The sequence below is a fragment of the Pygoscelis adeliae genome, unplaced genomic scaffold, assembly GCF_000699105.1.
Source record: "Pygoscelis adeliae isolate BGI_AS28 unplaced genomic scaffold, ASM69910v1 Scaffold67, whole genome shotgun sequence".
NCBI classification, from domain to species: Eukaryota; Metazoa; Chordata; class Aves; order Sphenisciformes; family Spheniscidae; genus Pygoscelis; species Pygoscelis adeliae.
Genome location: NW_008825271.1, coordinates 5,901,915 through 5,913,287, shown reverse-complemented (window position 1 = coordinate 5,913,287; position 11,373 = coordinate 5,901,915). Strand labels below are relative to the sequence as shown.

The 11,373-nt window shown below is 37.7% G+C and overlaps 1 protein-coding gene across 1 annotated transcript in view; it reads left to right on the top strand.

Moving 5' to 3' along the window:
* CTSO (cathepsin O) overlaps positions 1–8,899 on the top strand; it is a 164,406-nt gene extending 155,507 nt beyond the window's left edge. The window contains exons 3-9 of the mRNA XM_009329847.1: positions 662–767; positions 1,777–1,910; positions 3,130–3,297; positions 5,003–5,124; positions 6,342–6,505; positions 6,966–7,058; positions 8,779–8,899. Of these exons, the coding sequence (XP_009328122.1) occupies positions 662–767; positions 1,777–1,910; positions 3,130–3,297; positions 5,003–5,124; positions 6,342–6,505; positions 6,966–7,058; positions 8,779–8,813 (822 nt within the window). The 3' untranslated portion in view covers positions 8,814–8,899. The remainder of the gene's footprint in view (positions 1–661; positions 768–1,776; positions 1,911–3,129; positions 3,298–5,002; positions 5,125–6,341; positions 6,506–6,965; positions 7,059–8,778) is intronic.
* Positions 8,900–11,373: the final 2,474 nt, after the last annotated feature.

Sequence of the window (11,373 nt, the reverse complement as noted above, 5' to 3'; positions counted from 1 at the left end):
ACCGTGGGTTCCTCCCTTGCGTGACAACCCAGCATGCGCCAGCGGACATCTGCTGAGGGAGCGTGATGAAGTCTTCATAAGCACAGAAGGTGGCGTTAAGTTTTTTGTATTTTATGATGAACTCTGTCAGCAGAAGAAGTTGGGGAGGGAGGTGTCAGATTGTCTTGCTTTTGTAGGTCAAAAACATGTTTTTCAGAGGTTTAGGAGTCCTGATAATTTAAAGTTTAGGGGTTTTAATGTCTTTAGGCCATTATACTGTTCTTTTGCTTTATAAGGACATGAAGCAAGACAGGGTTAACTCTTATCTGAAGACATTTTTACATATCTGAACCACAAGGTTTGTTGTGCTGTCAAAGAAGGGCATCGGATGAGTTTGACACAATTTGTTCTCAGCTTGCCTGTTTTGTCTGTCTCATATCAATTTTTTACCCTCTATGCACTTAACAAATGCTTTTTTGGTATCTTTCTTGGAGTTGAAATTAGGCTTTCATATTGGTTTGATAGGAATCCACAATGAATCTGAGGTGAATCTGGGGTGAACAGCTGTCTTGTTATCTAAGTTCATGTTTACTGTTGCTAACCTTTTCTTTTTCTGCTCTTATGGTTTTGTCACTACTGCTAACTTAATAATGTCCACAATCTATTTTTTTTTTTCCTTCAGGAAAGCGCTAAAAGAATTAGATTATTGAATTTGTCATCAAAAGATAATAAGACTGCTTTCTATGGAATAAATGAGTTTTCTCACCTGTTTCCTGAGGAGTTCAAAGGTACATTTTCTGGCTGCTGCTGCTAATGCCTTTTCTGTTATTTTTCTTATTCTTTCCCAGAACCCTGTGTCTTTCACATTTACAGATTCTTCCAGTGCTGATAGTCAGCTAGTTTACAATGTCTGGTACCAAACTGTAAGTACTTCTGAAGGATACAACAATCTTCTTCATGTTTCTCTAGTCTTGCAAGGTTGAATTGCCCAGAGCCTGAATATGATTTAGTATACAGACTGTTCCTTCTTTTCTTTCCTTCTTTCCTTCTTTCTTCTCACTGGGCCTTAAAGCCTTCTTCAGTTTCAACAGTTTTAAAATTGGAAAATACACAAGGTTCTCGAGTAGTCTTAAGTTGCTGTTCCCTACCCCAAGACAAAATTGACTACAATCCAAACAATGCTTGGAGGTCCACAGCTGTACAATGATAGCTACGACTTTCAGGAGCAATATGACACACTTAATTTTTATTACTAAGAAAATTTTTCTGATACGTAACCTAATCTTCCTTTCTTGCTGTTCAAGTCTGCTGTTATCTGTTCTATTCATTGGGGGATTTCACACCTTTTTTAATTTTCAATAATTAAGCAGCTTTTTTTAATGAAAAACTATCAATTTGCATGTGTTTCAGAATCTTTACATTATTCTCCTCTTATTTTTCCCCATCGCCTGACTAAAATAAAGTAATATTTTTCCAGTAAATAAAATCTTGTGAAATTTTTCAAACAAAACTTGTTTTATGGCATGATTATTGATGAGCTTTAGTAAATCTTCACACTTTGTACCCACATTCCCTACATGGAATATTTCTGTTCTTTCTAGAACTGTAGGGATATTTACATTCATTCTGGAGTATAATGATTATTTTAAAGTACATGAATTTTCTATGGATTTGGGAACGAGATGTAATCTCATGATTGTAACTACAGATCAAAGTTACCTCTGGCTTCTAGTAAAACAGTTGTTTGTGGGGTTTTTTTAGTTAGTAGATTTATAGATGTTTGTATTCTGTGTTTAGCTATTTACTTAAGAAGCATACCTCACAAACTTCCCAGATACATAAAAGTGCCAAAGGGAAAGGAAAAACCTTTGCCAAAGAAGTTTGACTGGAGGGACAAGAAAGTCATTGCAGAAGTGAGAAATCAGCAAACAGTAAGTCCTGGTGTTTTCCTTTCCGGGTTCTCAAGCATTGCTCAGAGGCAGTTCCAGCAGGTATGTTGTAGAGCACAGTGAAGGTTTTGGAAGGGACCAGCACTGCCTCAAGACTCCTTGGAGCACTGGCACAAGTATGGCTGGTTGAACATATACCAAGTCAGGTAGCATTTTATGCAAAGTGGGATTAGGCTTAAAAGTGTGAGATGTAAAAGTTGTGCATTTAGAAATTGTGCAATTATAAACTGTGTGTAATACATTTTTTGATCTAGTTAACTAAACCTGCAAATATTTTGCACCATGTGAGTTTTATGGTTTTCTGAAGAGACTGGGGTAAGTTCAGTACCTGACCTCATCCCCCCATTTCACCTGTATGGGTATAGATCCTTTGCTGTTGTTTTCTCTCATGATTGAATGCCCTCGGCTGGTCAACACCCATGTCTTTACCATTGAACACCTCAGGGGATGCGTTCATGATAGGAAGATAACCAAACCCCACATGATTACAGTTTATCCGAAAGAAAGTGGTTATGGTCACTGGTAAGAAGCAAACAAGCTGTTAAATCCCCAATGTCTTTCCTTTCTGTGCTTCACATAGTGTAACCTGGACCTTGCCTAGGAGTAAATTCTGCTTCCTATTTTAAATGCCAGTTTAAAGAGCCTAAAACTGTAGTATAGATTCTGTTACTGTCTAAGAATTTTTCTATTATGTTTAATTTCAGTTTATTGTTTCTTAAACTGTAATCTAACATATTTCTATAAAATTCTTCAGACTGTAGAAAGTTGTAGGCTGTCTCCTTAAGTGCATCCTTTTCAAAAACTTACTAACTAATGTGGTTAAAAAATAATTTAATCCTGAGCCCCAATCCTTCTTCAAGAAAATAGATACTGCACAGTAAAAAGCATCCTCAGACCTATCTTAAAGGGCAAAAATTAATCAGGAAGGAATCCTTAAAATAAGGCAACGACGATGCAGGAATCCTTAAAAGAAGACATCCGTAATGCATTTCTAGCTTTCAGAGAGCAGTACAGGGGAAAAAACTGTTCAATATTTTAAATGGCTTGATTAAATTTCTTTATTGTTGCCTTAAAAATGAAGTTCAAGGATGATGTAGTAAATGAAGAGCATCAGAAGACCCTTTTGACTTTTTTTCTTTTATCAGGCTTCAAAAACAAAGCTGACTTCTTCTTTCTCCCGTTTCCCGTCTCTTTGTACCAGTGTGGAGGCTGCTGGGCTTTCAGCGTTGTGGGTGGTATAGAGTCTGCCTATGCAATTAAAGGAAATAACCTGGAAGAACTCAGCGTACAGCAGGTTATTGACTGTTCATACAATAATTACGGCTGCAGCGGGGGATCCACTGTTAGTGCTTTGAGCTGGCTGAACCAGGTTGGAAACTTTTCATAAATCTCAAACCCTTCCTTAGCTTTCATATTGACATTCTTTTTTACTGGGAAAAAGTGATGGGGAAGGTGGAGTGTACAGCTCATCTGATTTTTTTTGGTATGTGTGTGTATGTATGTATATATGCACATACATATGTGTGTGTATATATGTATGCATATTTATTTAGTCTGGAATCAAGAGAGTTTGTTCAAGCAGAATTGAAACTTGATTCGAATTTTATGTTCTATATATGTTCTTGTGAATGTAACAAGTCAACCCACAAGGGTTGAAAGTAATGTTTTCTTGAAAGCTACAGTATTTCCACTGGAATCAGTTGGAACTGCAGACATACAGTACCAGTACAGAAGGACCATTTATCCACATGTCATTTTGTGGATTTGAGTGTCCAGTTTAGGCACCAGCACCTGGGGAAGAGAAGGGATGCTGAGATTTTCTGCTTTCAAATTTCTGTGGTTTCTGTTGCAAACACTGTAAAATCATGCAGGACCCTGGAGCACCTCAGGATAAAATTGACTGCATTTACCTTTGTTTCACTTGCAACCCAGAACAATGAAAATGCAGACATAATTTCAAAAAGAAATTCTACTTCAGTTGTAGCTAACACATTTCGTTCATGAAAAACACAAATATTGTTAATATATGTAAGCAGAAACATTTTAATATCTTCAAAATAAAAAGTATTCTCTAGGACAACAGTTTGAGTTATAGGAATATAAAAAGGATTTCTTAGGTTTGTGAAGTTTAAAAACAAAAGCTGATTGTCCTTTTTAAGGAACTCTGTAATTCTACCCCTGAAGATTCATATAACCCCGGCTAATAACAGTCTAGATAACTTGTTCAAGTTTGCATTTGAAGAAGGACGGAGGTTATTCATCTGGATTCCTCTGAAGCAAAATTCCCTCTTGCTTGGCAACAGAGGGACTACAAATGAATTAGACTGGAGAAGGCACTGTCATAAACATGCTGTACTGCAGAACACAAGAAAAGTGCAAAAGGTTGATGCAATACCTTTGTAGCTGGACTTGGAACTGTGGCAGCCATTATAGTGCATTATATACTGGCATGAGGATTTGATGCTAATAGCAGAATTGGACTTAATTTCAATATTTTATAGAACTGTTCTTTTCTTTGGTGAAACACTGGCACAGGTTTCCCAGAGAGGTGGTGGATGCCCCATCCCTGGAAACATTCCAGGTCAGGTTGGACGGGGCTCTGAGCAACCTGATCTAGTTGAAGATGTCCCTGTCCACGGCAGGGGGGTTGGACTAGATGACCTTTAAAGGTCCCTTCCAACCCAAACTATTCTATGATTCTATGATTCTATGATATTTGTGGTTCTTGAACTGTCCCAAGGAGAGGATAATTTTGAAGAGAATGAATGGTCATTCATTAAATGAATGCATAGTCTCTGTCTTGAAATTGATGAGATTGCTCATGAGGCTAGTTTAAACCAGAGTTACCTTTTAAATTTTGTTCATTATTTAAACACTTCTTAATCCCTTCTGAAGCTTTCTGTGCCAACAGGGAAACTAGAGATAGTAAATATCTTATTTCCCAAAATGACATTCTTATTTCTAATCTCACCAAGAACACTGAATTTTGAGTGAGTTCTGTGGTCAGTTGCAATGTCTGTTTTGATATGTATAGCATTAATGCATTAAATTCTCATTCGTTTATCTTGTTGCAGACAAAAGTAAAACTTGTGAGAGATTCAGAATACACTTTTAAAGCTCAGACAGGACTGTGCCATTATTTTGGTCACTCAGATTTTGGAGTTTCAATAACAGGATTTGCTGCATATGACTTCAGGTAGCTGCTATTGATTCGTTTTATTTGCTGTACTTTTCCTTCTGTGTTCACTAACTGTGGAGTAAGCTAGAGCCAATAGTGCATTGACCAGCCAAAGGTTATGACGTTGATTGCATCGGTTCTGTAGCTGTGTACTGGATAAGAATTAATACATAACATTTTTTAGGGTTATGGCTTGCCACAATGAATCCACTCAACCATACCGTCACTAAGCTTGTTCAAATTAGAAAGTTTAAGTCAGTGTCTTGAAATTTGGTCTTTCCAGTTGGCTGTGTTTAAATTGGAACATTGAGTCTGATACAATTTTAAATATATTCTAAGTGAACATTACATTGCTTAAGTATTAGAAAGAGTAAATTCTACCAATAATAATTGGAATTTGTTGAAAAATGTAGGAAGTATCCAGTAACTTCAGTATTCATCCATTTACATACCCACCCACATCCTCCTCCAGTCCATGACTTAGCAAACAGTGTTGTCAACTGAATTTTGTAAAGACAACTGGTAGCTTTTTAGGTTTCTGTGCCAAGAAAGTTTGTTTCTGGTTTTTATCAGTACAATGCAGCTGCGTACTGAACTTCAAGACAAGAAATATAATTTTGACTAGGAACTGAATTACTGCCAGATATAAGTAACTAAAATCAGTTATAGCTTTGCTAGTCTGTATTTGCCAAGTTTAGTTATTGCACATACCATGCAGTGATAAAGCTTTCCTGTTCCAGTATATTACATAAGTAAAACTGTATGAGGATGCTAATGGTAAAGTCTGATAGTGGTAATGTCCTGTGTTTTGATATGTTTGAGATACATATTTTAGTGTATTATTATGTATGATGTAAGAGGTACTTCTGCATGTTTGAAAAACTAAGGGGAAATAATAATATAGACTAATGTTTTGTCCAAAGGTGGTTTTTAATTGAGCCATGTATGAAAGGTACATAGTGCTCACCGTTGCCCACTGACTTGACCGAGAAACCTGCTTCTTTTTAATAGCATCATATCTTTGGATCTGCACCTTTCCCATAGTCTGTGTGCCCTATATTTGTAATACTGTGCTGTAGTATATGACATACATATTTATTGATGTGTGTTATGTGGTGTGTAGCACTCATAAGAAACAGTTGAATTGTTTGATTTTAAAATTGTACTTAACAAGTAGATTACCACCTCTCAAATTGCTTTAGCGTGCTAACTTAAGTCACTTGCTTCTCTCACAGCGGTCAGGAAGAAGAAATGATGAGGATGCTTGTTAACTGGGGCCCTTTGGCAGTAACAGTAGATGCGGTTAGCTGGCAGGATTATCTTGGTGGGATCATACAGTATCACTGCTCCAGTGGAAGAGCAAATCATGCTGTTCTAATCACTGGTTTTGACAGAACAGGTGCGTTTCCATCAACTGAACTTCAACCCAGTAGGTTTTGTGTTTTTTGTCTTACTTGCAACTTGCCTCCTGTGGGGCAGGTGATTAAAATTCACAACTGGGTGTTCTGTTGAGAGCTGTTTGGTTTGATGTCACATCAGTTCTGGAAGTGCAGTCTGATCCCGGGAGGAATACCCTTCTTGTCTGTGCTCCTTCAGTTCTGTGGGACTTCATGTCCCTGTAAAGTCATGGACACGGCTATATGTGTCTTTATGCTAGCAGAGGATATATCCAGTCTGTTCAACACTGGACTGTTAGCTCTGTCCTCGATGTGAACAGCGGTAGGTTTCACTGTACTATACCATCAAACCATCATAAACTATGAGATATTAAAATGATAATTAACTCTGTAGAGTGCTAGAAGTTTTTTATGCTTCCCACTTCTCATGTTGTCTCTCGTTCACGAAAATGTCTCTTCCAGGTAGTATCCCTTACTGGATTGTACAGAACTCTTGGGGGTCCACATGGGGAATAGATGGCTATGTTCGTGTTAAGATAGGCGGCAATGTCTGTGGTAAGTCTGACAAAAAATAATTAAAGTGTCAAAGGCCACACAGTGGGACATGTTTCTCCATGTAAGTAAAGCAATATAATGGGATCCTCAGAGAGGAAATAAAAATCATTGCTATGTTTTAAAAGAGGTTAGATGAGTCCAGGTGGAAAAATAAATAAAGTGGTTGCTAGTTCAACCAAGCCATATAGTTGAATGACTGAAAAACACCATGCAAAGGTAAAGCTATATAAGGCATAACAAATAAAGTGCTATTGTACCTTACCACGTAGAGGTAATGGCACTGTAAAGTATAGAGTCATGTATCACGGTTCTAGGTTAGCACCATCGCTATACTCAGTGTAGGTAAAACAGCTGCTGTCCTTGTCTGGTGGGTGCAATTATCTCTGGGCTCAGTTTAGCAAACAAATACGGAATGTGGATCTGCCTGTGCTTGGGAATTGTGTACCCTGCTTGTGGCTTTTCTTGTAGGACAGAGGTATATACTGTTATTGCCAGTTCCATCTCCGCCCTCTTACCATTTGCATGAGGTTTTTCTTGGTGTTTGAGGGGGGTTTGTAGTGTTAAATACCCAGTTTCTTCTGAGGTGCTGGATATGGAGGTAAGGGAGGTGAAGCTCCTGTTTACCAGCAAAGATTGCTGAGCCAAATTGCTGGGGTTGGACTACTAGATAGTAAGACTTGTGTGTCCATTGAATTTTTGTCTGCTAGATTAACCCTGTAGGTCTTCTGTTGGCTTTCCCTTCCATGTATGTTTCACAGTAGCTCCCACAGTCATTGTAAAAGGTGTTAGATGATGTAAATCATCTGCAAATAAGAATAGATAATATTCAGTTTGCCTGCACTCAGTAAAGGTCAGGACAATGTATCCGATCGTAGCTTTTCCGTGTTGCTGAAACTTTTGTTCTTATTGTTGTTGTATAAACAAACTATTTGGAAAGAGAAATTTAGAAGTAGTGATAATTAAAGCAAGTCAATTGTGGAAGTGGTCAGGAAGAACAGCTGTGTTATTTTCAAAATCCATTCTCTCAAAAAGCAGGATCTTTCACATTTTCTGTAGCGTGTCCCACAAGAACAAGCCAGCAAAGGCCAGTAGTTGCTCTGTTTCCCCCACAGATGTTGCCTTCTGATTTAGAGGTGCGCTGACACCACTTTTGAGGGTATGAGAGCCATCACCCTTTGATACCTTCACAGGCTGTAGTCAGGCTTTGCTTTTAGTGCTGGAAGGAGTACAACAATGCAAAAAGAACTGAGCATGAACAAAAGCTTAGTTTGCCCTGTGTTTGTGTGTGTATGAGTGTTCAAAACTGTGTCTTGTAATGGAATTTGTGATCTCTAGTCTCTTGGTGAGCTTTCAAAGCCATATAGCTTCATATTGTCTATCCATCGCTAATGAATATGATTAAAAGGGAAGAGGATATCAAGGTTTAGATTGCTTTTCAGCACCCAGATTGGACCAATGCTGAATCCTCAAAGAGGATCTAAAGTTTCAGACATGAAAGCAGAGGAGGGAGGAGTGTAGAGCACAGCTATAAATAATGTCAAGCAATGAAGAAAAAAGGGTTGCAGCTGATTCTCTGCCCGCCCTCCACAACCCCAGCAGTTCACCTTCTGTCATGGCACGGAGGAGAGAGGGCATGGTATGAAGTGAATTCTGGGAACTTATTTCTGGCAAGTCTCCACTTCCAGTATTTATTAAAAACAATTTTTTGTTTCATTTGTAGGTATAGCAGATACAGTTTCGTCAGTATTTGTTTGACACTTACTGGCCAAAGACCACGATCATCGTTTGGATAGTAGTTTGGCACACACTTTATGTGAAGATTTGCTTCAACATTTTCTAAAATAAGAAATGACTGTAAGGGCATTTTCTGCTTTTAGGCAGTACAGGAATGGGTTGGCTGGAGTTTTTAGAAGTCTTTTTATTTGGAATGTGTGTTGCATATCAAATCTCTCATGGAATAAGAAGACTCGGAATCAACTGCAGAGTACACAAAAAGAAGTTACAAAGATGGACTGAAACTGTGAATGTGAACTCTATCCAGGTGTTGAATACTACTCCATACAAGGAAAGAAGTGCTGAAAAATGATAAGGAATTTGGATCAAATAATCAATAGTATGACAATATAAACAAAATGCTTTGAATGTAAGAAGAACCATGATTAGATCTGCTTTTATTGGGCGGGGAGGAAGGGCAGTTGGAAGAAAATATTCTCTCTGTTTTGCTTTGATATCTGTCTTGGCTTTTCTCGCACCTCTGACAGACACACACATTTTGACTTCCTCCTTTTTGTGAAATCCTACTTTTTCTCTATGGCTAGAATAATAGAAGAGGGAAATGGAGAGTCAAAGTTGTTTCCTGAGCACCCACTGTCTCTGAAGTGCTGCAGTCCTTCAAATTCGGTCTTCAACCTTTATTGGGTAAAAATAACTTCAGAGCTCTTCAGAGCAGGGAGTGTGTTTTGGAAAGTGCCTGAAATATCACAGTCTTCTGGATTAATTTGTTAGATGGATAGAAAAGTGAGAAGTAACTATGTAGACAAACCAAGGCAGTTCTAGTGGTTTAACATCCTGTGTCCTGGCAGGATATATGCGTTTGCAAGTCAGCCTTTCCGTGCTTTGAGAGCTGTGTCAGTTCCATGCCTTCTCTCTTCTCTACTTCACAACTAACAATGAAGCCAGTTGCAAAGCAGAAATTAAAAAACTCATTCTAGAAAAAATTGTGAGGGTGGGGGTTGCTAAAATATATTTGCCACCTTTAGAAAGTCAGCAATTACAGAATATTCCAAATAGAGTGGCTGGTGAATTTTTCTACATTAATTGAATTCGTAGGTGGGACTTGCTGGGAATCAAAAGGCGGTTCCAGCTTTGTTGACCTGTAAAACTGCACTTGCAGGCAAATGTAACTAGAATTCACAACCAAACATGTAATTCTAACATGCTCTGATCTTTCGTCTGGAATGCTTTACCTGTAATCTTTTATGAAGCACTGCTATGGAAAGTATTGAAGCAGTTTGCACTCGATTACTGTACCATGGTAATAGATCAGTGTATTATTATCTTTTTATGACAAACGCAATCGTAATTGTCTATTGTTAGTATTATCATTTTAGTCCTTCTACTTCTAAGTGTTAATACTTTAAATGAAAGGAAGACCAAGTGCTACGTTTCACTATTTCAGGTTCTGCTACTTACTGAATTTACTGGCTGAAAACTTCAGATAAACAAAAGGCGAAGTCTTCTGTAGTCTTATAGTCTCCTGTAGTGTGGCCTTCCCTTAGCAGTTTACGAACAGCAAATAGCACACTTTCGTAACTGGAAAACAATAGCCAAAGTTCCTAATTGGCATTGATAAGAGTAATGTTGTTATAGTAGTATCAAACACAGACGTTCCACCGGTTTTTGAGGTGGTACTATCAGGCATAAGTACCTAAAGCGCTAAGATACAGAGCAACTCAGCAGAAATTGGGGCCTACGGCATATGCATATTTCCGAGGGAAGCATTTAAAAAGACAAGAGTCCATCTAATGAGAAGGCGACACAGCTTTATCAATATTCTATGACCAAATTTGCCTTGCTTTTATTATTTTATCCTTATTTGAATGATATTTTGAATAAAAAACACTTTAAATGCCTGTCATAATGTTGTTTGAACTTTACGCTTGCTGTAGAAGAAGTCTTAACAAAAGAAGAGCTTTAATACTGCTTTATTTGAAGTACAAAGTAAGTACTTATTTATATCTGCTGTTCTTAACGGTAAGTATTTCTACTGAAGGGATTTACATTCACGTGTAACAACACATAGATAGCAACGTTATTCCTGGTGTATGTAAAAGTTCAAGAGGCTTGGGTGTCTATAGATTCAGGACTTAATATTTTTTTTAATCTAGCTTTTGAAACTCTTAACCCGAAATTCCTTTTGAAATTCCACTAGAGCTCAGAAACTAATGTTCTTCTGAAGGTGATGAGACTAATTACGTCCTCAACTAGAAGTAAATTACTAACAGCCATTAGCCAAACAAACAAATACAAAAATATGTACAAGTAAGACATGATCATGATAATTCTGTATAATTTGCTCCCTCTCTCTAGGTGTAGGTTTTAAGAAGCCAACTAAGAGTTAAATTGGTCATCGAGTTGAATTGGAGTATCATTTTAGTCTTAATACAGGCTAACGCGATACAGATTATTTTTTCTACAAACAATTAAGTTTCTTCCAGAAACCGATCGTACTATTCACATAGCTGTCATACATAAATACATATTTACACACCCACACTGTGAGAGAATAGCTGTTATATTTGAGGGGTAGCACCAC